This window comes from Pygocentrus nattereri, chromosome 28, assembly GCF_015220715.1.
Source record: "Pygocentrus nattereri isolate fPygNat1 chromosome 28, fPygNat1.pri, whole genome shotgun sequence".
Taxonomy (NCBI): Eukaryota; Metazoa; Chordata; class Actinopteri; order Characiformes; family Serrasalmidae; genus Pygocentrus; species Pygocentrus nattereri.
In genome coordinates, this window is record NC_051238.1 from 6,470,725 (window position 1) to 6,497,530 (window position 26,806).

At 40.0% G+C, this 26,806-nt stretch overlaps 1 protein-coding gene across 3 annotated transcripts in view; it reads right to left on the reverse strand.

Annotated features, from left to right (window-relative positions):
• Positions 1-26,806, reverse strand: part of adamts10 (ADAM metallopeptidase with thrombospondin type 1 motif, 10) — a 136,609-nt gene that overhangs the window by 69,092 nt on the left and 40,711 nt on the right. For all 3 annotated transcript variants that reach the window (XM_037535924.1, XM_037535925.1, XM_037535923.1), the window contains exons 7-10: positions 25,771-25,916; positions 8,245-8,288; positions 7,736-7,841; positions 3,515-3,661 (exon numbers count right to left, since the gene is read on the reverse strand). In XM_037535924.1, coding sequence (XP_037391821.1) covers positions 3,515-3,661; positions 7,736-7,841; positions 8,245-8,288; positions 25,771-25,916 — 443 coding nt within the window. The remainder of the gene's footprint in view (positions 1-3,514; positions 3,662-7,735; positions 7,842-8,244; positions 8,289-25,770; positions 25,917-26,806) is intronic.

Sequence of the window (26,806 nt, forward strand, 5' to 3'; positions counted from 1 at the left end):
TTGTGGTCCCCAGGAGTCGTGTCTCTTATATTGAAATAAAATTCACGCTGATGACGTCACTCGACTTCCTTTGACCTGTTTTCTGAGTATCTGTGACGAAAAGCTCGTGGTGAGTCCACTCTGTCTTTTCAGTGATCAGGGATTTTCTCATTTAGCTCATGATTTCATATGAAGCTTTTAGCTGAAGTCACTGGTGCGACCGACTTCGTTCTGAGGTAATTGTGAAAAAATAGAACACAAATGGATGAAATGACATGTTTTTGTGGAGATTCCATGACTGACAGCATGTGGTTTGATGCTCTGTAGAAACCATTTTGTAAAATGCAGAAATGTCTCTGGGGTTACCTTTCTTACCTGTGATGATCAGTAACACCAGTGACTCCTATAGACAAAAGGTGGACGTTTCTGTAGCATGACCCAATAATATAATACAATATACACTAACATTTGTATTAATCATGTTATACCTCTTACATTATTAGGAATTTATTACAATTTCAGTGCAATGTTATACTTTCAAGAGCCACAGCCAGAGTTCTCCTACAGTGAGTTCTCCTACAGTGAGTTCTCCTACAGTGAGTTCTCCTACAGTGCTTTCTTTAACAGTCACATTATCAGACAATCTACTACATCATCAATTTGAAAAAAATGATCAACCAGAGAATGTAATAAATTCCCAATAATGGAATAGCGTCTCAACATTATAATTACAAAAATGTATTACCTTATCAGTTTAACATTGTACTACATTACTGTACAAGTTATTGCATTTCTGAGTTAAGTGCAAAATATCATTAGATTTCTGGTGGTTACCACATTGTTATATTTCTACATTATTGGGTTCTACAAGGGGGCAAAAGGGGAAAAAATCAGGGCCTGATCTACTGTTATTCCAACAGCGCCAACTACTAAACATGCAGGCAGTAGAGGAGAGTGAGCTGCTCTCCCTCTTTTATCAGCAAGACGTAAAGCATTTCTGTGAGACACTCGTCCAGCTGCTCATCTGCCGTGACAGCTGACTGTGAGAAAGTGCGCTGGTGGTATGAGACACTTTGGCCAGGCTTGGCTTTTGTAGTGACACATTTTACGACACAGAAACCGTGTCTGTGTAGCTCAAAGCATCCACGTTCACATACTTGTGTGAAGTATGTTTCTGGGCCCAGTCACTCTGACGGCTCCCCCAGAATTCCTGCTCTTTGGTTTATCAAATCAGTTGACATTGCAGTATCAATACTCTATAAAACGGATAGTTCCAGTCCTAAAATCTGATGAACTGCATTCAAAGTCATTAAAACCCACAATACACACACACCTATGACCGCCTCGCAACAACTGAACTCTGTATTACTGCACCACATCATGAAGAATCCTTGTGCTGTTAAGGAACTGAAATGACTGTATTTCTGCCTGTATGGACCACCGGTGTACTAATGAAGTAACAACCCATTTTTGTTTAAACTGAGGGGCTGGCAGCTTATTTTATTACCAAAACCGGGATGATCGGATAGCTAACAGGCTAAAAGAGCCAGCAGCCTAAACAACATTTATCATTAATATCACAGCCTAGAATTAAAGCACTTATGATATAAGTAACTGTAAAACAATATAAAAGTCTAAAGCAGGTCATTTGAATGGCTTACATGCCTCAAATATCCATTTTTCAATCAGAAGTCACGTCAATCCCAGGCTGAATCCCAAACACCTAAAGTCGTGTGCTCCGTACGGAAGTTTTGAAATTCTAAAGATTCTACAGATAAATAGTGCACTATTTGTCAAGCATGGATGTGGTTGAAACCCAAATGATTTTATGACTATTTTAGCTTTATATTTTGCACTGTTGGAGTGCAGGATCCAGTGCGTAAATTCATAGTAAGCGCACTGTGTAGGGAGTCGGGAGCAATTTTTGATTCAGACCTTTGGATTGGCACAATATAAGACTCGCACTTTTAATTTGGTGACCAAATAGTACTTATAAAGTCAAAGTTTATTTTGTTTTTGCATTAAACAGTGCTGTGTTATGACATTTATATTGGTATACACCAACAAGGTAAAAAAAAGTTAATGAAATGACCGCAACATACAGCGACAGGCAACCAATCGTTCTCCTCATTGCTTGGCAATGATCCCATACACTAAAGGATCTCCATTTCTTGGTGGATTTTCTGACAAAATGTGTATTTTATCATATTTTATGTTGGCCACCCTTTTGCAATAAGCCACATTCATGTGATTTTGTAATCGGTAGTGGGTTTTAGGCACTTTGCTTTGCGTCATGCCTAACAACCCCCTTCCCCGGGCTAAAACCCCAGTAACACATGGCCTCTTGTGGCTTACTACTTTAATAAACTATATAAACAGAGTGCGTAAAGTGACAGCACTCTTAAGCAACACTTAGCATTGCACATCACTTAACAGCAACAGCTAGCTACGTGAATTAGCTATGAGCACTATAAAATGCCCCAGAATTGCAGTTTTGGACGTTAAAGCAATCTACTGCTTTTTTCTATCAATAAATCTGATTAGCACATCTATAAAATCCAGACATTTTATAGATGACTTTGACAATTACTACACTGTGGAGGTTTTTCAAGGAGAAGCTGTGCCAGGCATTTATTCTAATTTAAATCCAAAAGCCTCATCTCCTACAGTTTTCTTGTAATAGTTGTAATTCATTTTTACCTGACTGTTTCACAACCTCTCACCATCCCTTAGAATTAAACAGGCAGTGCTTTTAAGATTGATACATGTAAACGAGTTCTGTTCGGATTGGCTGCCCTGTACTGTGGTCCCCGGTGAGTGGGTGGGGCCAAACTGCTGTAGGGCTGAAAAGATGGACAAATGGGCAGATATTGGTAAATGTTCTGGTTTCTGTGACATCACATAAACACTGAATCCAAAACAGGCTCTTTTTGCAGCTTAGAATACTGAACATTAATTTACACAGCACTGTAGGCCACAACCCCAGATGCACTGAAAGTTTACAGAAGAATCATGCTGTCAAAGTGTTTGTCTGGACAGCGTTGTTTAAGTTTATATATGCTGATAAAACTGCCTGATGGGGGCAGTTTTGTTTGTCTACCAGTTCTGGCAGGTGGTTGTTAGGAATCCAACTCCAGATTTGGAAACGTCACTTATTTTCTTTCAGCCTTCCTCCTCCTCATGCCAGTGGATTATCTTATCTAACCAGCTCATCTCCTGAATATGAATAGCTTCTACTGAAAGGAGTTTTGACTGGAAATAAACAAAGAGTGGTCTCTGACTTTCACACAGAGAGTATGTACACAGATTAATTGTCTCATATGGAATGAATAAAGCAAAGGAAAATACAGCTCAGTTATATATTGTATTCATGCACTAATACAGTGCAGAACGTTACTGTAATACCCAGCTTGATCACTGCTTTAAAAGTCTAATAAAAATCCTCTAAAAAAAGTACAGTCTTCGCTAAATAGTCGCCTGGTAAGTTTATGTCCTGGACTGTGATTCATTTCCAAAAGGGAATATAAATCCTCACTTGAGGAAGTTCGTGATGTAATCGCGGCTGCAGGCGGACCAGACGAAAGGGTTGGTCTTCATGGTGATGTGGGCGGCCATGAGCTTAGCCGTCTCCTGGCTACGCGCCCCGCACGCGTTCCCTACTCCATCATGATTCATGCCAAACCTGAGGAAAAAATGGACGGAAATAAAGAGAGAAGGAAGGAGAGAAGGAGGTGGGGTGGGAGAGAGCGAAAAAGAAGAAAGGCCAGGAAATAAAGAAGCAGACAGCGAGAGAAAAAGAGGGATGAATGGATAGATGGATGCACGGTTTGCACAGATCTTTTATTGCTATAAGGACTAGACACCTGCTTATAGCACACAGTAACTCTCTAATGTAATCCTACACGCATATGCCCCCTTGTCTAGACAGTCCCCTGGGACACCAGTTCTAAAGCTACCTGGCCACTGCATTAGGAGTAGCTCCTTAATGACTTTTCCACCTGCCGAAGCTCAGAGCGCAGCCAGGCTAACGGCTCTCTCCATTACCTTGCACAAACACAGCCACAGATTTCCTGCCTGATAGGGCACTGTGCTTTTCCACAATCAAAACAGTAGAAAACGCAAAGGATCTGCCTTTCGTGGGAACATCTGAAGGTCCATACATGCATGGATACTGTAAAGATGTACTGTACGTTTTGAAAGCAGACCGGAGTGAAAGGAATGCAAGGCGATTGCTCAATCCACCCAGCAAAAGCAGAAATCTGGGAAAGAGACACAGAAGATGCACCCGTAGCCTGGCATGGGGGCAAGCTAACCACGGCCAAGTGAGCTTGAAAAGAATGAGCTGTAACTTCTTCCACTCACAGTGTGTAGCTATACATATATATATATAACACAAGACTGAAGCAAAGTAGACCATTGTTAACCATTCAAGTATAGGTTTCAGAAAGGGCTGCTTTTGAAATATATGGGTCTCAAGAGACTTCTATTTAACATCATTCTATTTCGATAAGTAGAACTAGTGGATTATATTGTTAATTCATAAATGAATCTCCCATGTGACCCAACATTCTCCAACAAGCACCATCATTCTCCATCAAATGGCATCATTCTCCAGCAAACACCAGCATTCTCCATTAAACACATCATTGTCGAACAACCACTAACATTCTACTACAAACACCACCATTCTCTATCAAACACATCATAGTCCAACACCATCACTCTCTATCAAACACATCATAGTCCAACACCATCATTCTCTATCAAACACATCATAGTCTAACACCATCACTCTCTATCAAACACATCATAGTCCAACACCAGCATTCTCTATCAAACACATCATAGTCCAACACCATCACTCTATATCAAACACATCATAGTCCAACACCATCATTCTCTATCAAACACATCATAGTCCAACACCATCATTCTCTATCAAACACATCATAGTCCAACACCATCATTCTCTATCAAACACATCATAGTCCAACACCATCATTCTCTATCAAACACATCATAGTCCAACACCATCATTCTCTATCAAACACATCATAGTCCAACACCATCACTCTCTATCAAACACATCATAGTCCAACACCATCATTCTCTATCAAACACATCATAGTCCAACACCATCACTCTCTATCAAACACATCATAGTCCAACACCAGCATTCTCTATCAAACACATCATAGTCCAACACCATCATTCTCTATCAAACACATCATAGTCCAACACCGTCATTCTCTATCAAACACATCATAGTCCAACACCATCATTCTCTATCAAACACATCATAGTCCAACACCACCATTCTCTATCAAACACATCATAGTCCAACACCATCATTCTCTATCAAACACATCATAGTCCAACACCATCATTCTCTATCAAACACATCATAGTCCAACACCATCATTCTCTATCAAACACATCATAGTCCAACACCATCACTCTCTATCAAACACATCATAGTCCAACACCATCATTCTCTATCAAACACATCATAGTCCAACACCATCATTCTCTATCAAACACATCATAGTCCAACACCATCATTCGCCATCAAACATCACCATTCCCAAAAAACCTTTTTCCAAACAGCAACACCATTAACAAACTCCAACATTCTTCAAACACTACCATTCTCCATCAAACACCACCATTCTCTATAGAAAACAGTATTCTCCCATGCACACCAACAGCAAAGGATACCACAGATCATTCACCAAACACATTGTTCACCAACAAACGCATATCTCTAACAAACACTATCATTCTCCAAGCACCACCATTCTCTAACAAACACCATAATTCCCCAACAAACACCACCATTCTCTAACAAACACCATCTTTCTCCAACAAATACAATCCTTCTTCATCAAACACTAACATTAACAAACACCATTACTCTCCAAGACCATTATTGTCCAATAAACACATCATTCTCCAACAAACTCTGCCATTCTCTAATAAACACCTTCATTTTCACCAAACACCAACATTCTCCAACAAATACCATCATTTGATTCATGGCACTAAATGCTCATGAGCTTGCAAGCTGAAATAACCCATGTTAATATTGGAGAACATTTTAGACCAGTGTTTTTTCATCCTGCTCCTGATGATCAACTCCCCTGCATGGGTGTTTTTGGGTGTGGAGGTGTTTGTGGTGCTGGGTCAGTGAGCTCTGAGCTTCTGTAATCTGTTATTGATAGGCATTGATATGTATGGCTAATCATGGTTACATAAACTCTGCTTAAGCCTGTGTATCAGCAGGTGCTGATGGTGACTCCGTGTCACAGGTTTGGACTAAGTGGAGGGGCTTCTGAGGTAGAGATAAAGGATGTGTCCTTGACTGGTTAACAGATGCTTGTGGACATGCAGAGAAAGTATATAATGATGTCAATCAGATTGCGGAAAAAGCTTATCTGACCATAACTTACTGTAAATTAACTGGGATTTTTTTAAAAAGCCACTTAGCACCGATACACTAGGAATAAACTGAACACCAGAATATATTTAATCTTTTATCAGTAACAATTACAAGCTTAGCAACAGTGTGAGTCCTAGCAGCAACCAGAGTCTTAGCAACAGTTTGGGTTTCAGCAACAACTGGGTTGCTAGCAGCAAGAAGAGTCTTAGCAACAGTTGGAGTTCCAGCAACAATTGGATTACTAACAGCTGCCAGGGCCTTATCAACAGCAAAAGGCTTAGCAACAGCCAAAGTCCTGTTGACAGCTGGAGTCCTACAGTAACAGCTAGCACCTTAGCAACAGCTAGAGTCCTGGCAACAGCCAAGTACCTTATCAACACCTGGAGGTCTGGGTCTCAAAAACAGCCAGACAATTAAGAAACAGCCAGAGTCCTAGAAACAAGAGAATTCCTAGCAACAGCCAGATAGTTAAGGAGTCCTAGCAACAACTGGATTACTAGCAGCAAAAGGCTGTTTTATTCAGGAACATCTGGAGTCCTAGCAACAAGTGGATTCTTAGGAACAGGCAAAGTCTTAGCAACAGTATGGGTCTCAGCAACAGCCAGATGGTTCAGGAACAGTTGGATTCCTTGCAACAACTGGATTACTAGCCACAGCCAGTAACCTATCAACACTTGGAGTTCTAGCAACAAGTCTCATCAACTGCCAACAATTACGGAACAGTTGGAGCCCTAGCAACAAGTGGATTCCTAGTAACAGCCACAGTCTTAGCAACAGTCTGGGCCTTATTAAGGAACAGTTGGAGCCCTAGCAACAAGTGGATTCCTAGTAACAGCCACAGTCTTAGCAATAGTCTGGGTCTTATAAGGAACAGTTGGAGTCCTAGCAGCAAGTAGATTCCTAGCAACAGCCAGAGTCTTAGTAACAGTATGGTTCCTAGCAACAGGCAGATGATTCAGGAACAGTTTGAGCCTAGCATCAAGAGGATTCCTAGCAACAGTCTGGATCTCCATAACAGCCAACTCCAGGAACAGCTGGAGTCCCAGCAACTAGAGGAATCCTAGCAGCAGCCAGAGTCTTATCAACACCAAAAGGTTTAGCAACAGCCAGAAACTTAGCAGCAGCTGGAATCTCAGTAACAACCACAGTCTCAGCAACAGCCAGAGTCCTAGCAACTGTCAGAGTGCTGGCAACAGCTGAAAGCTTAGCAACAAGCTGCTCGATGAAGAGTCCAAACCAGGAGATTAGAGAGCAGGGATGGGGAAAAGAGAGAGAGAAAAAAGAGAGAGGAGCGAGAGAAGAGAAAATGTTTCTCACGTGTGTCCAATCTCATGAGCGATGGTGAACGCTGTGGCCAGGCCAATGTCTTCATTTATACTGCAGCTCCTCTCTGGCTCACACATTCCACCGACCGGGGCCAGACCTGATACACACACACACACACACACACACACACACACACACACACACACACACACACACACACACACACACACACACACACACAGACACACACACAGGCTACTGTTCTAAAGAGGAACAGAACTAAACTCATCCTACAACACATCTAAAACTGCCTAAAACACTAATTTCACATATAATTAGTGGATTAGTTACAGCACATTATACAAAACTGAACTGGAGCCAAGTGTATACTACCACTCAGTCTAGAATTAGCTTTGTTATGGACAGGAGGACATGGAGAGATGATAATTCGGTCATTGAAGGAATAATAAATGTGAGATGTAAGAAAACGTCCAATGTAATTGTGATGTAATGTAATATAAAATGTCTTTAATGGCTTATTGTGCTGTCATGAATCTTACCTAGTGTACCACACGGTTTGTTCTTGTAGATGCAGATGTCGTATCTAAAACACAACAGAGAAAAACCTGAATGTGGCAAGAGAAAGAGGCGAATGCTCGAGATCCCTTTGATCCCTTTAACAGCAGCTCTAACGGGGACACTTTATTCTGAGTGGTCCTTTTTAGATGAAACAACCTCTCAACAGACTCTCAGTAACATGTCAACATATGAGAGTGAAGGCTGGGATTAGGTTTTGGGTTGAGGTTAAGGTTAGAATTAGGATTAGGGCCAAGATTTGGTTTTGGATTGAGGGTTAGAATTATATTTTGGGTTAAGGTTAAGGTTAGGGACAGGATTAGGGCCAGGGTGAGGGTTAGGATTGGGTTTTGGGTTGAGGCTAAGGTTAGGATTAGGATTAGGGCCAAGATTAGGATTAGGTTTTGGATTGAGGGTTAGGATTAGTTTTTGGGTTGAGTTTAAGATTAGGGTTAGGATTAGGGCCAGGGTGAGGTTTTATGATTAGGTTGTGAGTTAAGGTTAATGTTAGGGTTAGGATTAGGGCCAGGGTGAGGGTTAAGATTAAGTTTTGGATTGAGGTTAAGAGAAAGAGTTAGAATTAGGGCCAGGGTGAGGGTTAGGATTAGGTTTTGGACTGGGGTTAAGATTAGGGTTAGGATTAGGGCCAGGGTGAGGGTTAAGATTAAGTTTTGGATTGAGTTTAAGAGAAAGTTAGAATTAGGGCCAGGGTGAGGGTTAGAATTAGGTTTTGGACTGGGGTTAAGATTAGGGTTAGGATTAGGGCCAGGGTTAGGATTAAGTGTTGGGTAAGGTTAGGTTTGCATAATAGAAGTAACATATTAACAGCACATCAACTTAATGTAGGTAATGTATCAACAGAACATCTATCTAAGACATTTACTTCAACGTATTCAGATACTTCACTGATACTGATGTGTTACTGATAATCTGTTAGGAGTTTATCGATCATCTACAAATCACTCCAAATAAAGAGGTGTCGCTATAATATGCGATTTCCACCTGTTTTGGAGGCCCTCATTTGGACTAGGCCTTCATTTATTAATAGGCCTGCCTTTTTTATCCTGGCAGTTGTGCATATTTTTTTTTTATTTGAAAAAAGCTGCAGTCCTGTCCAGTTTCTCTCAGCACATTGTATTTTCTTTTCACAGCAGGAGGTCCTCGGCTCTCATTGCTCACTAGCAGCTCACCATTTCATTTTCAGAACACCAACAGGGTGTAAATTTAGGAGATAACAGATTTACAGGGAAAATATTTTATTATATTAATGAAAATTATTCAGATTTCCATTCTGGGCTGCAGAAAGAGATTGTGTATCTTACTTTTCCCCCCTGGATGTCCACTTATTGTAAGGGGGAGCGAGGAGGCGGACACACACGCTGAGATAAGTGAGATTTATTATGGGCAAATCCAGGGTCATAGTCAAAACGGTCCAGGGTCAAAGAGCCAACACGGAGAAAACGGGGTTCAGACATGACAGACCAGAATACAATGAACAACACAGAGATTCAAACAAAGCCAACAAACAGAACGATGCATCAAACAGCGCAAGGACAAAGACTGATACATCGAACAAAGACCGGCAAACACAAGAGGCAAACACAGGGCTTAAATACACAGGGATAACGAGGGTCAGGTGAAAACAATCAGGGGCGGAGTAACCAAACAGGGGGCAGGACTTAAACCAAAACACGAACACATGGACAGGACTGGGAGGGGCCAATCGTGACACTTATATTTTTTGTGAGCTTATGTACAAAGTTGTAATTCGTTTTTGTCCATTTTCAAACCTTAAACAAGCTGTTGTTGGTACTGCTCCTTTAAGACCAATGTACCTTAATGACCTCTGTTCCAATTGGCTACTCTGTATTTTGTCACAATCACTTTATCAGTCTAAAATGAAACACTCCTTTTAACACCAGCGCAAGTGGGTGGGGCTTAATTGCTGCAAGCTACATACAAATATATGTAAAGTCGTAAAAGTCTAAAAAGCCTTGGTCATGTTTTGTTGATTTTCTAAATGAAAATATATTAACACACCCTCTAGAACTACCTTTAGCACCATTTTTCCCCAAATATGTTAAATTCAGCAAAAAAATAATAATTACTGCATTAAAATGTGGAAAAATGTGTTTAGAAGGATGTATTAACTTGTTTTCACTTAGAAAATCGACAAAGGTGCCCGTTGTTGTGACATCCTCCATCCTTGACGAACTCAAACCTGGCTGTTTTTGCAGCTTCAACCGTACTTGACCTGCAGTGTGAATGGTCTGCTCTGAAACTTTAACAGAGTGTACATTCCATATTAAAATGTTATTTCAGAAAAAGAGAAAAATCTGTTTTTCCACTATATTGACCCTTTAATACCCTTCCCTAAAAACGGGAAGACAGTCTACAGACTGAACACTGTCCTGACATCTCTGAGGCAGGACAATAACAGGAAGCAAGGGATGCTCTCCCAGACACTTTCCCATCCTTCAGATAACACATACACACGCACACACACATAGAGGATAACAAAGTCTGACTGCTTATTTTATAGATCAAAGCTATAGGACTGTTTTGCATTGCCTGTTGTCGTAAATGACCCCCTCTCCGATTCTTCAGTGTTTCCGTGCTCCAGTTCTCCCGGCCTGGATAAACGCAGCAAGATTTCAGACAGCTGTGCTGGTATGCGTGTGTGTGTATTGCTCCAGAGCATTTTCTTGCCAAACACAAGGTTGAGATAAACAGACTTAAACACACTTTTGGCCTAAATTGAGGCATGTAAGAGGACGAAGATCCAGTAAATCAGTCAAAGCACATAGCGGAGAGAGAAGCGTCTGCAGTATTTCTGGCTGAAAGCTCTCCGTTCACTTTTGAAGGTGTTTTAAACCATTGGAGCTCAGTCTCAGTCCTGGATTCACGCACTGATTCACACCATGAAGGGCTGAATAGTCAGCTAATGAGCCAAATCAGGCATGTTGAAGCAGGGGATCCATGCTGGTCTAAACAGGGTCAAACTGCCCACCAATATATCTTTAAATCTTCTCAGGCTTATACATCCTGAGGGGGGTATACACTCTTTTTCTGAAGGTGTAAAAAACAGGAGGTGCACCACGCTGCCTTTTTTTCTTGGGGCTGTGATTTTTGAAGGCTGTGTTGGGCTGCGCTGAGCTGTGTTTCTCCTTATTCGTAAGCTTTTGTTATTAGCTAGTGATTGCTAACTGGCTAGCTAAACTTAACCAAACATCTTGCTTGATATTTCTAGATAACATAACAGCAAAAAACATACACAAACTCTCAAGTACTGCGCAGACAAGACCCAAACTGTGCCTGTAAGCTATGTTTTTGACACGTATAGGCAAAAAGTACTACTATTAGCTAGCAAATAATAGATGGCTGGACAGCCAATCAGAAAAGCCAATCCGGTGGCTGGACAGCCAATCAGAAAAAAGTACAATTAAAAAGTAGATGAGAAAATGTAAATGGTAAAGACCCTGTAAAGCCATCATTATGGAATTACTGCTTTCTTCTGCTAAGACTCTTATGTCTTCAAATGTTTTTGTACTGGCCTGTTACGCCATACACACACATGCTACATATGGTTTCATTCTGATTTACTTTACTGCTTATACTTAACATTACAGTGTGGTTTAGTTAGACTATCTGGTTACTATCATTTTCCTTGAATTACTACACAGGGGAGGGGCTCACGTGACCCTGGCGAGGGTGGCTGCATAGTGTAGGGACTCCTCTCAATTTTGCACAAAAACTACCCCAAACATTTCCAAAGCTGGCCCACAGCTCGGCTTTGATCATGTCAAACCCTTTGCCAGTAAGGGAATGCGACGTTTTCACTAAAGCACGCGAGACAAGCTCGCGACTTCAGCTGGGGATACCGAGGCTAACAGCATGGCGAGTGTAGCTGAGGTGCTCTCCGTTCTGAGTTTGGTTCCAAGCTCGACGGAACAGACAACCGCCTGGGCGACTTGGCGAACTCTGTCACGGTGATAGAAAACAAGCTAGCTGACATCAAAGGAGACGTCACGGCCAACAGAAAATGCATGGAGGAAGCCGAAGCCCGTATACTAGCGGCCGAAGAAACGCCAAGTCAGCGTTGGCTTCAGCTACAAAGCGGCTCTTGTACCTGGAGGCAAAGACGGACGACTTGGAGAGCCGTGCGAGGAGAAAGAACATTCGGGTGTTCGGTCTTGAGGAGGGAGCTGAAGGTAGTCGCCCCCTCTTAGATTTTGTGCACGACATGCTTCCCAAATGGTTGGACCTGGGGTCCGACAGATCCTTCATACTGGAAAGAGTGCACCGTACCCTGGCACCTGCTAGACCTCACCACAACCGAGACACAGAGTTCTACCACAAGGCAACGAGACATCACATATGATGGAACCAAGCTCTCATTTGCCCAGGATCTCTCTGCAGAAACCATCAGACAGAGGCGCGAGTTCGACGGCGTCAAGAAGTTCTTTATTGATGTGGGGACTTTCCGCGAGTTCCATCATCACCCGTGTAAGTTGAGGGTGCTACACCGCGGGAAGATCCAGCTGTTCTCATCACCACAAGAAGCTGAAGATTTCTACCGTAATACCAGTGCCAGGTAGACTGAGTGGTCTTTAGGGAGAAGGGGTGAGAGTTCACACTGATAAGCATAAGTATAAGCTTATTATCCCAAACTAAGCTCGACTGATTTATGATCAGCGGGACAGGACATTGCAGGCTAAAGCTACAGAAGGTTCTTATGAGGTTTAGTGTTCTGTTTTTTGGATAGGTTATTGTCGTTTTGTTTCTAAGCATATCAAGTTTGCTTGGCCTGCATTTCTCCTTTAGCAATGGTTGTATGTGTCTGCTGTCCCACAGAACCGTTAGCTCTGGGAAATAGGCACTCTTTCTTTAAAATAATTAGATAATAATTCAGGTACATTGTGCGGTGTTGGGGGGTGTTTGCTGTGTGCCAGACTAGTTGAGGCTCTATTTGTTAACAGAGGGCCGTCTTGTCACCTGGGGACAAGGCTTTTGCTTAGGGGAGTGGGGTGAATGGTCAACCATTACCAACATGACATACAAATTTCATTATGGCTCACATCCTTAATGTGATGACATTTAATGTCAGAGGTCTAGCTCACCCAATTAAACACAAATGAATGCTTACGTTTCTGAAAAGGAAGAAGGCAGAAGTTGCCTTCTTACAGGAGACGCATCTGACTGTGAGGGTAGGTATGTATTGGTTCGTGGGCTCCTAGATGGTCAAGAATTCTCATTGCTTAATATCTATGCACCAAATGAGGACTGCCCTAAATTTATGACAGATAAGATCACATTGTTCAGTCAGTACACCTCAGACTTCGGAATAATTGCTGGGGATTTTAATTGTTGCATGGATAGTAATCTAGATAAGTCTTCGATGTTAACATCTAACCCTAATGCATCAAGGACCTTAAGTGTCGCCTCTAGAGAAGCAGGCCTTGTTGATGTATGGAGAGAATTCAATCCCACGTCAAAAGGCTATACTTTTTACTCAGCCAGGCACAAAACATATTACAGATTGGACTTTTTTCTTCTACCTAAAAATGATCTTTCTTCAGTCATCTCTTGTAGTATAGGATCTATCCTTATATCGGATCACTCATCGGTTTACCTTCAACTCTCTCTTGCTCAGCAGACATACCAAACTAAGTATTGGAAGTTTACTTCTTCACTTCTTACAAACACAGAACCCTGCGATAATATTAGACTTTGGCTGGAACAGTATAGACAGGATAATGCAACCTCCCCTGTCACCCCTGCTGTAATCTGGGACGTAGCTAAGGCTGTGGTTAGAGGACAGCTGATTTCATATACTTCTGCTAAGAAAAAGCTGGCAATTAAAAAAGCAGAGCCACTTAAAAAGGAGCTTCTTAATTTGGAACAATCTCATAAACAGTCACCTACAGATGAAAATTTCAGGAAACTAAAGTCTGTTAGAAGTAGCCTTAATTCTTTTCAAACTGAACATGTTAAGAAACATATTTTTCACTAAACAACATTACTATGAATATGATAATAAACCTAGTAGGCTCCTAGCATATCAGCTTAAAAAAGAACGTTCCGATCGCAGTATAAAATGTATACGCAACAAAACAGGTCAAATAAAATATGATATACAATCACTAAAGTCCTCATTTCTTGACTTCTACACACAGTTATACACATCAGAAAATCCCCCAGAACCAGATATCTGTGCATTTTTAGAAAATATACATCTACCTTCAATTTCTGAAGATGACAAGGAACATCTGACCTTTCCATTTACTGCAGAGGAGGTGTTGCAGGCAATCATGTCACTGTCCTCTGGAAAAGCTCCAGGAATGGACGGTTATCCTGTAGAATTCTATAAGGCCTTTTGGCCTCAAATCGAACCCCTTTTTATGCCCATGCTTGCAGACTTTTTTGAAAACGGAACTCTTCCGGAGTCGATGAGGACAGCTGTGATATCGTTAATACACAAAAAAGATAAGGATGATACAGACTGTGCCTCTTATCGACCAATTTCATTACTCCCAGTTGACTTCAAGATTGTATCAAAACTATTTGCCCATAGATTAGAAGATTTACTCCCCCAGCTTATTGACCCAGATCAGACTGGTTTTGTGAAGGCCCGATATGCTTCAGACAATATTAGGAGATTATTAAATATAATTGACTACTCGGCCCTACATGCACAACCAGTGTTATTAATATCACTTGATGCGGAAAAAGCGTTCGATAGGGTTGAGTGGCCATACTTATTCTCCGTCCTAAAGAAATTAAATTTTGGTGATAGATTTGTTGGGTGGATTAAATCTATGTATAGTAAACCTCAATCCCAAATAATGTGTAAATGGCTCCCTTCCCAAAAAGTTTGACTTGTCTAGGGGCTGCAGTCACGGCTGCCCACTATCCCCGTATTTATTTAACTTGGCAGTCGAACCATTTGCAGCGGCCATACGGACTAGTGGACAAATTTCAGGAATTACTATTGGAAAGATGGACAACAGGATATCATTGTATGCAGATGATATTATGTTGTTCCTGACCAGCCCAGAGCAATCAATCCCAGCAGTATTGGATCTTATAAATACATTTGGAAAGATATCAGGTTATAAAGTTAATTTAACAAAATCCAACGCATGTTTATTAAGCTCCCCAGTATCTAGTGAACTCAAGAGTACATCACCCTTTGCTTGGGCAGAGGAAGGATTTAAGTATCTGGGTGTGAATGTGTCCCCTAAGCTTAAAGACTTATCTCATATAAACTACACCCCATTACTTTAGAGAATCAAGGAGGAATTTGAACACTGGCATCTGCTTCCCATCTAATTCCTTGGACGAATCAATGTGATAAAAATGAATGTCCTACCACGATTTGTTATTTATTTCAGTCATTGCCTTGTTACTTGGATAAGATACCATACCATACTTGGATTTAGAACCATAAATTGATAAGCTCTTTTATTTGGAAGAAATCCCGACCTAGAATAGCTCTAAAAACTTTAAGAGAATTCAATCCCACGTCAAAAGGCTATACTTTTTACTCAGCCAGGCACAAAACATATTACAGATTGGACTTTTTTCTTCTACCTAAAAATGATCTTTCTTCAGTCATCTCTTGTAGTATAGGATCTATCCTTATATCGGATCACTCATCGGTTTACCTTCAACTCTCTCTTGCTCAGCAGACATACCAAACTAAGTATTGGAAGTTTACTTCTTCACTTCTTACAAACACAGAACCCTGCGATAATATTAGACTTTGGCTGGAACAGTATAGACAGGATAATGCAACCTCCCCTGTCACCCCTGCTGTAATCTGGGACGTAGCTAAGGCTGTGGTTAGAGGACAGCTGATTTCATATACTTCTGCTAAGAAAAAGCTGGCAATTAAAAAAGCAGAGCCACTTAAAAAGGAGCTTCTTAATTTGGAACAATCTCATAAACAGTCACCTACAGATGAAAATTTCAGGAAACTAAAGTCTGTTAGAAGTAGCCTTAATTCTTTTCAAACTGAACATGTTAAGAAACATATTTTTCACTAAACAACATTACTATGAATATGATAATAAACCTAGTAGGCTCCTAGCATATCAGCTTAAAAAAGAACGTTCCGATCGCAGTATAAAATGTATACGCAACAAAACAGGTCAAATAAAATATGATATACAATCACTAAAGTCCTCATTTCTTGACTTCTACACACAGTTATACACATCAGAAAATCCCCCAGAACCAGATATCTGTGCATTTTTAGAAAATATACATCTACCTTCAATTTCTGAAGATGACAAGGAACATCTGACCTTTCCATTTACTGCAGAGGAGGTGTTGCAGGCAATCATGTCACTGTCCTCTGGAAAAGCTCCAGGAATGGACGGTTATCCTGTAGAATTCTATAAGGCCTTTTGGCCTCAAATCGAACCCCTTTTTATGCCCATGCTTGCAGACTTTTTTGAAAACGGAACTCTTCCGGAGTCGATGAGGACAGCTGTGATATCGTTAATACACAAAAAAGATAAGGATGATACAGACTGTGCCTCTTATCGACCAATTTCATTACTCCCAGTTGACTTCAAGATTGTATCAAAACTATTTGCCCATAGATTAGAAGATTTACTCCCCCAGCTTATTGACCCAGATCAGACTGGTTTTGTGAAGGCCCGATATGCTTCAGACAATATTAGGAGATTATTAAATATAATTGACTACTCGGCCCTACATGCACAACCAGTGTTATTAATATCACTTGATGCGGAAAAAGCGTTCGATAGGGTTGAGTGGCCATACTTATTCTCCGTCCTAAAGAAATTAAATTTTGGTGATAGATTTGTTGGGTGGATTAAATCTATGTATAGTAAACCTCAATCCCAAATAATGTGTAAATGGCTCCCTTCCCAAAAAGTTTGACTTGTCTAGGGGCTGCAGTCACGGCTGCCCACTATCCCCGTATTTATTTAACTTGGCAGTCGAACCATTTGCAGCGGCCATACGGACTAGTGGACAAATTTCAGGAATTACTATTGGAAAGATGGACAACAGGATATCATTGTATGCAGATGATATTATGTTGTTCCTGACCAGCCCAGAGCAATCAATCCCAGCAGTATTGGATCTTATAAATACATTTGGAAAGATATCAGGTTATAAAGTTAATTTAACAAAATCCAACGCATGTTTATTAAGCTCCCCAGTATCTAGTGAACTCAAGAGTACATCACCCTTTGCTTGGGCAGAGGAAGGATTTAAGTATCTGGGTGTGAATGTGTCCCCTAAGCTTAAAGACTTATCTCATATAAACTACACCCCATTACTTTAGAGAATCAAGGAGGAATTTGAACACTGGCATCTGCTTCCCATCTAATTCCTTGGACGAATCAATGTGATAAAAATGAATGTCCTACCACGATTTGTTATTTATTTCAGTCATTGCCTTGTTACTTGGATAAGATACCATACCATACTTGGATTTAGAACCATAAATTGATAAGCTCTTTTATTTGGAAGAAATCCCGACCTAGAATAGCTCTAAAAACTTTAAGAGAATTCAATCCCACGTCAAAAGGCTATACTTTTTACTCAGCCAGGCACAAAACATATTACAGATTGGACTTTTTTCTTCTACCTAAAAATGATCTTTCTTCAGTCATCTCTTGTAGTATAGGATCTATCCTTATATCGGATCACTCATCGGTTTACCTTCAACTCTCTCTTGCTCAGCAGACATACCAAACTAAGTATTGGAAGTTTACTTCTTCACTTCTTACAAACACAGAACCCTGCGATAATATTAGACTTTGGCTGGAACAGTATAGACAGGATAATGCAACCTCCCCTGTCACCCCTGCTGTAATCTGGGACGTAGCTAAGGCTGTGGTTAGAGGACAGCTGATTTCATATACTTCTGCTAAGAAAAAGCTGGCAATTAAAAAAGCAGAGCCACTTAAAAAGGAGCTTCTTAATTTGGAACAATCTCATAAACAGTCACCTACAGATGAAAATTTCAGGAAACTAAAGTCTGTTAGAAGTAGCCTTAATTCTTTTCAAACTGAACATGTTAAGAAACATATTTTTCACTAAACAACATTACTATGAATATGATAATAAACCTAGTAGGCTCCTAGCATATCAGCTTAAAAAAGAACGTTCCGATCGCAGTATAAAATGTATACGCAACAAAACAGGTCAAATAAAATATGATATACAATCACTAAAGTCCTCATTTCTTGACTTCTACACACAGTTATACACATCAGAAAATCCCCCAGAACCAGATATCTGTGCATTTTTAGAAAATATACATCTACCTTCAATTTCTGAAGATGACAAGGAACGTCTGACCTTTCCATTTACTGCAGAGGAGGTGTTGCAGGCAATCATGTCACTGTCCTCTGGAAAAGCTCCAGGAATGGACGGTTATCCTGTAGAATTCTATAAGGCCTTTTGGCCTCAAATCGAACCCCTTTTTATGCCCATGCTTGCAGACTTTTTTGAAAACGGAACTCTTCCGGAGTCGATGAGGACAGCTGTGATATCGTTAATACACAAAAAAGATAAGGATGATACAGACTGTGCCTCTTATCGACCAATTTCATTACTCCCAGTTGACTTCAAGATTGTATCAAAACTATTTGCCCATAGATTAGAAGATTTACTCCCCCAGCTTATTGACCCAGATCAGACTGGTTTTGTGAAGGCCCGATATGCTTCAGACAATATTAGGAGATTATTAAATATAATTGACTACTCGGCCCTACATGCACAACCAGTGTTATTAATATCACTTGATGCGGAAAAAGCGTTCGATAGGGTTGAGTGGCCATACTTATTCTCCGTCCTAAAGAAATTAAATTTTGGTGATAGATTTGTTGGGTGGATTAAATCTATGTATAGTAAACCTCAATCCCAAATAATGTGTAAATGTCTCCCTTCCCAAAAAGTTTGACTTGTCTAGGGGCTGCAGTCACGGCTGCCCACTATCCCCGTATTTATTTAACTTGGCAGTCGAACCATTTGCAGCGGCCATACGGACTAGTGGACAAATTTCAGGAATTACTATTGGAAAGATGGACAACAGGATATCATTGTATGCAGATGATATTATGTTGTTCCTGACCAGCCCAGAGCAATCAATCCCAGCAGTATTGGATCTTATAAATACATTTGGAAAGATATCAGGTTATAAAGTTAATTTAACAAAATCCAACGCATGTTTATTAAGCTCCCCAGTATCTAGTGAACTCAAGAGTACATCACCCTTTGCTTGGGCAGAGGAAGGATTTAAGTATCTGGGTGTGAATGTGTCCCCTAAGCTTAAAGACTTATCTCATATAAACTACACCCCATTACTTTAGAGAATCAAGGAGGAATTTGAACACTGGCATCTGCTTCCCATCTAATTCCTTGGACGAATCAATGTGATAAAAATGAATGTCCTACCACGATTTGTTATTTATTTCAGTCATTGCCTTGTTACTTGGATAAGATACCATACCATACTTGGATTTAGAACCATAAATTGATAAGCTCTTTTATTTGGAAGAAATCCCGACCTAGAATAGCTCTAAAAACTTTAAGAGAATTCAATCCCACGTCAAAAGGCTATACTTTTTACTCAGCCAGGCACAAAACATATTACAGATTGGACTTTTTTCTTCTACCTAAAAATGATCTTTCTTCAGTCATCTCTTGTAGTATAGGATCTATCCTTATATCGGATCACTCATCGGTTTACCTTCAACTCTCTCTTGCTCAGCAGACATACCAAACTAAGTATTGGAAGTTTACTTCTTCACTTCTTACAAACACAGAACCCTGCGATAATATTAGACTTTGGCTGGAACAGTATAGACAGGATAATGCAACCTCCCCTGTCACCCCTGCTGTAATCTGGGACGTAGCTAAGGCTGTGGTTAGAGGACAGCTGATTTCATATACTTCTGCTAAGAAAAAGCTGGCAATTAAAAAAGCAGAGCCACTTAAAAAGGAGCTTCTTAATTTGGAACAATCTCATAAACAGTCACCTACAGATGAAAATTTCAGGAAACTAAAGTCTGTTAGAAGTAGCCTTAATTCTTTTCAAACTGAACATGTTAAGAAACATATTTTTCACTAAACAACATTACTATGAATATGATAATAAACCTAGTAGGCTCCTAGCATATCAGCTTAAAAAAGAACGTTCCGATCGCAGTATAAAATGTATACGCAACAAAACAGGTCAAATAAAATATGATATACAATCACTAAAGTCCTCATTTCTTGACTTCTACACACAGTTATACACATCAGAAAATCCCCCAGAACCAGATATCTGTGCATTTTTAGAAAATATACATCTACCTTCAATTTCTGAAGATGACAAGGAACATCTGACCTTTCCATTTACTGCAGAGGAGGTGTTGCAGGCAATCATGTCACTGTCCTCTGGAAAAGCTCCAGGAATGGACGGTTATCCTGTAGAATTCTATAAGGCCTTTTGGCCTCAAATCGAACCCCTTTTTATGCCCATGCTTGCAGACTTTTTTGAAAACGGAACTCTTCCGGAGTCGATGAGGACAGCTGTGATATCGTTAATACACAAAAAAGATAAGGATGATACAGACTGTGCCTCTTATCGACCAATTTCATTACTCCCAGTTGACTTCAAGATTGTATCAAAACTATTTGCCCATAGATTAGAAGATTTACTCCCCCAGCTTATTGACCCAGATCAGACTGGTTTTGTGAAGGCCCGATATGCTTCAGACAATATTAGGAGATTATTAAATATAATTGACTACTCGGCCCTACATGCACAACCAGTGTTATTAATATCACTTGATGCGGAAAAAGCGTTCGATAGGGTTGAGTGGCCATACTTATTCTCCGTCCTAAAGAAATTAAATTTTGGTGATAGATTTGTTGGGTGGATTAAATCTATGTATAGTAAACCTCAATCCCAAATAATGTGTAAATGGCTCCCTTCCCAAAAAGTTTGACTTGTCTAGGGGCTGCAGTCACGGCTGCCCACTATCCCCGTATTTATTTAACTTGGCAGTCGAACCATTTGCAGCGGCCATACGGACTAGTGGACAAATTTCAGGAATTACTATTGGAAAGATGGACAACAGGATATCATTGTATGCAGATGATATTATGTTGTTCCTGACCAGCCCAGAGCAATCAATCCCAGCAGTATTGGATCTTATAAATACATTTGGAAAGATATCAGGTTATAAAGTTAATTTAACAAAATCCAACGCATGTTTATTAAGCTCCCCAGTATCTAGTGAACTCAAGAGTACATCACCCTTTGCTTGGGCAGAGGAAGGATTTAAGTATCTGGGTGTGAATGTGTCCCCTAAGCTTAAAGACTTATCTCATATAAACTACACCCCATTACTTTAGAGAATCAAGGAGGAATTTGAACACTGGCATCTGCTTCCCATCTAATTCCTTGGACGAATCAATGTGATAAAAATGAATGTCCTACCACGATTTGTTATTTATTTCAGTCATTGCCTTGTTACTTGGATAAGATACCATACCATACTTGGATTTAGAACCATAAATTGATAAGCTCTTTTATTTGGAAGAAATCCCGACCTAGAATAGCTCTAAAAACTTTAAGAGAATTCAATCCCACGTCAAAAGGCTATACTTTTTACTCAGCCAGGCACAAAACATATTACAGATTGGACTTTTTTCTTCTACCTAAAAATGATCTTTCTTCAGTCATCTCTTGTAGTATAGGATCTATCCTTATATCGGATCACTCATCGGTTTACCTTCAACTCTCTCTTGCTCAGCAGACATACCAAACTAAGTATTGGAAGTTTACTTCTTCACTTCTTACAAACACAGAACCCTGCGATAATATTAGACTTTGGCTGGAACAGTATAGACAGGATAATGCAACCTCCCCTGTCACCCCTGCTGTAATCTGGGACGTAGCTAAGGCTGTGGTTAGAGGACAGCTGATTTCATATACTTCTGCTAAGAAAAAGCTGGCAATTAAAAAAGCAGAGCCACTTAAAAAGGAGCTTCTTAATTTGGAACAATCTCATAAACAGTCACCTACAGATGAAAATTTCAGGAAACTAAAGTCTGTTAGAAGTAGCCTTAATTCTTTTCAAACTGAACATGTTAAGAAACATATTTTTCACTAAACAACATTACTATGAATATGATAATAAACCTAGTAGGCTCCTAGCATATCAGCTTAAAAAAGAACGTTCCGATCGCAGTATAAAATGTATACGCAACAAAACAGGTCAAATAAAATATGATATACAATCACTAAAGTCCTCATTTCTTGACTTCTACACACAGTTATACACATCAGAAAATCCCCCAGAACCAGATATCTGTGCATTTTTAGAAAATATACATCTACCTTCAATTTCTGAAGATGACAAGGAACGTCTGACCTTTCCATTTACTGCAGAGGAGGTGTTGCAGGCAATCATGTCACTGTCCTCTGGAAAAGCTCCAGGAATGGACGGTTATCCTGTAGAATTCTATAAGGCCTTTTGGCCTCAAATCGAACCCCTTTTTATGCCCATGCTTGCAGACTTTTTTGAAAACGGAACTCTTCCGGAGTCGATGAGGACAGCTGTGATATCGTTAATACACAAAAAAGATAAGGATGATACAGACTGTGCCTCTTATCGACCAATTTCATTACTCCCAGTTGACTTCAAGATTGTATCAAAACTATTTGCCCATAGATTAGAAGATTTACTCCCCCAGCTTATTGACCCAGATCAGACTGGTTTTGTGAAGGCCCGATATGCTTCAGACAATATTAGGAGATTATTAAATATAATTGACTACTCGGCCCTACATGCACAACCAGTGTTATTAATATCACTTGATGCGGAAAAAGCGTTCGATAGGGTTGAGTGGCCATACTTATTCTCCGTCCTAAAGAAATTAAATTTTGGTGATAGATTTGTTGGGTGGATTAAATCTATGTATAGTAAACCTCAATCCCAAATAATGTGTAAATGTCTCCCTTCCCAAAAAGTTTGACTTGTCTAGGGGCTGCAGTCACGGCTGCCCACTATCCCCGTATTTATTTAACTTGGCAGTCGAACCATTTGCAGCGGCCATACGGACTAGTGGACAAATTTCAGGAATTACTATTGGAAAGATGGACAACAGGATATCATTGTATGCAGATGATATTATGTTGTTCCTGACCAGCCCAGAGCAATCAATCCCAGCAGTATTGGATCTTATAAATACATTTGGAAAGATATCAGGTTATAAAGTTAATTTAACAAAATCCAACGCATGTTTATTAAGCTCCCCAGTATCTAGTGAACTCAAGAGTACATCACCCTTTGCTTGGGCAGAGGAAGGATTTAAGTATCTGGGTGTGAATGTGTCCCCTAAGCTTAAAGACTTATCTCATATAAACTACACCCCATTACTTTAGAGAATCAAGGAGGAATTTGAACACTGGCATCTGCTTCCCATCTAATTCCTTGGACGAATCAATGTGATAAAAATGAATGTCCTACCACGATTTGTTATTTATTTCAGTCATTGCCTTGTTACTTGGATAAGATACCATACCATACTTGGATTTAGAACAATAAATTGATAAGCTCTTTTATTTGGAAGAAATCCCGACCTAGAATAGCTCTAAAAACTTTAACCAAATCCAAAGCAAAAGGGGGATTAGGACTCCCGGATTTACAGTTATACTATTGGGCTGCTCAGATGAAGGCGGTTACAGGTGATTGGCTGGTTACAGAACCGTGGATCTGCTCGCTGGACAGATATTGAGGGAGAACTCTGTTTTCCTACCCCTCTGGATTACCTACCATTCATCACTAATATAAATGTATTACATTCAGTGCCAAGAACATTTGTAATTTCTAATATTTTTCAGGCTTGGCAAGATGTAAAGAAGTTCTGTGGTTCTTTTGGCAAAATATCTTTGTTAGCTCCAATATCCTCCAATCCGGATTTGCTGCCTTCAGTCGGGAAGTCCCTATTCACTAACTGGAAAGAATATGGTATATACAAGTTTCAGAACTTGTTTCGTGACGGCTCCCTTAAATCTTTTTCAGATTTAAAACTGGAGTTTAAAATTCCGAAACAGGATTTTTATAAATACCTACAAATTCAGCACTTAATTACTACACTGGAGAGGAATGGGTGTCTGTCTTTGGGGCTGTCAGATTTGGAGGAGATTTTGGAAAGTTCCACGCCAAGGGAAAAATTTCCCTACTCTATAGTACCTTGTTAGACAACCATAGTTCCTCTTTGATGTCACTGAAGAGTGTGTGCCAGAAAGATTTGGGATGTGTTCTCAGTGATGAACAATGGGATACTATCTGTCAGAATGTCTTTATCTCATTGTCTAGCAACAAAATAATTGAACAGAACTATAAATTCTTACACAGGATGTTCCTCACCCCAGTTCGTTTAAACAAAATATACCCTAACTCATCCTCCAGATGTCATCGCTGTAAAACGTGCTTAGGGTCATTTACTCATGATTTCTGGTTTTGTGGGGCATTAAAACATTTTTGGAAAGAGATAAATGATTTAACTGTTAAGGTTTTGGAAATCCCAATACGTTTTGCACCCATATGGTACCTATTTGGTACCGATCTGGACAGGACACTGGATCACACAACTGTCAAGAGGATTGGCTTAATATCACACACAGCAAAGAAGTGCATCTTGCTCAGTTGGAATCAACAAAGGCCTCCAACACTGTTCAAAAAACAATGAATGAAACATTGCAATTGGAACAACTTACTTACTGCTTAAAAGATAAAGGAGACAGAAAATATGGGAACCACTTATGGACCTCTAACTGTTTTATGTAGCCGGCACCGTCTGTTGTGATTGGGTAGTTACAGGACATGTATTGTGACCATTATTTACTTATTTTATATGTATGTATATCTATTATTATTATTATTATTATTATTATTTAATTTTCAATTGGCCTCGCTCTCTCTGGGTGGGTAGGGTGGCCCCTCTTTCTACCCCATCACTCAACGCGATACTAGTCAGCGCAGGCGTCTGTTAGCTGACGTAACAGATCTGGTGGTTGGCGCTTTCCTCCAAGTGCGATTGGCTGTCCAGTGACGTTACATGAGTGGCAATTCAAAAAGAAGCAGTGGCTGGTTTCACAGGTCTCGGAGGAAGCCTGTGTTAGCCTTCACCCTCCTAGCATTGGTAGTATCGTGTGACTGGGGGAGTCCTAACTAGCGGGTGGAATTGGAAACGACTGAATTGGGGAGAAAATTGGGTAAAAAAAAAAAGAACACGTCATGAATGTGACTTTGAATTTTTTTAGTTTCTTCAGTTTCTCAAGAACAAATCTAAGAAGCTATTGGTGAATGAATATTGGAGCTTCGTACATTAGTGGCACCTGTTCATTACAATATCAACCAAGCTATAAATACTGTTTTTATAATATTGCCACTACAACAATATAGGCAGCTGTTATCAGCCAAGTGATGCATCAGTTGAGCCCTAGTTCTGAAACTGCTAACCTCGTGATGAGAACCGCTGTGTCATGGTGAGCGATGCCGTTTTCGGGGATGGCATTTCCATGGCCGCTCCGGTGCTGGATGGACTTCTGCCACTTGCAGAAGCTGTCTAAAGACTTTCCTGCATGGTGGTTTATTTCCAGAGTGGGCTGCCGATCAGAGAACAGAACAGCACAGTGAGAACATGAAGCCCAGCTGCAACACAACAGATTATAATATCAACCAAACCAAACATGTGTGAGAAGATCTGTGCACGATTACAGAAACGTGTCTACAAGCACACAGTGAGAATATGAAGCCCACCTGCCATGCTCCGACTAGGACATTTGTGAAGATGTAAGGATGAATGCAGAAATAATCATAAAAGTAGCATCTTTTATCTTTCTTGTGACCTCTGAAAGCAATGGGTCTGGCAAAAACCTCAATTTCACAGTTTTCCTCAGGACCTTCTGGAATTCAGGAAACTACATAATCAAAAAATACTGTGTATCTGTGTATTTCTAGTTCATATTCATCATCAGGCTTGTTGTATGTGAGCAATGTAATTAGTGGAGTAATACTTGATACTTACAGTTAATTATTAAGTTTTTTTTGGAAACATGAGGGTTAAAAATGTCTTGAAATGTCCATCTGAAAACTGACCAGTCAGGATTATCATCTCCGTCGTATTTAGGGAGATAAAGCCAAACAAGTTCTCTCATTAGTTAGAACTTCAGGAACTAAACTACTACATTAAACTTCCGAGATCAGCTTCGGATAGGTCAGGGGTCGGCAACATGTGGCTATCCTGTTTCCGCTCCACAGCAGAATTAGATTTCAAGATTTTTATTGTCATATGCACAGCAGAAACGGGCAGTTACACTGTACAATGAAATTCTTACTTTGCTGTTCCTCCATTCACCAAATATAATCTAAATATAATCTTAGAATAAAAAATAGGAAAATTATATAAAAAAATAAGAATAACACTAAAAACAAAAGTAAAAAAAATAGTAAAAATAAAATAATCCTCCTCTACAGTGAAATAAAGCTCTGCTGA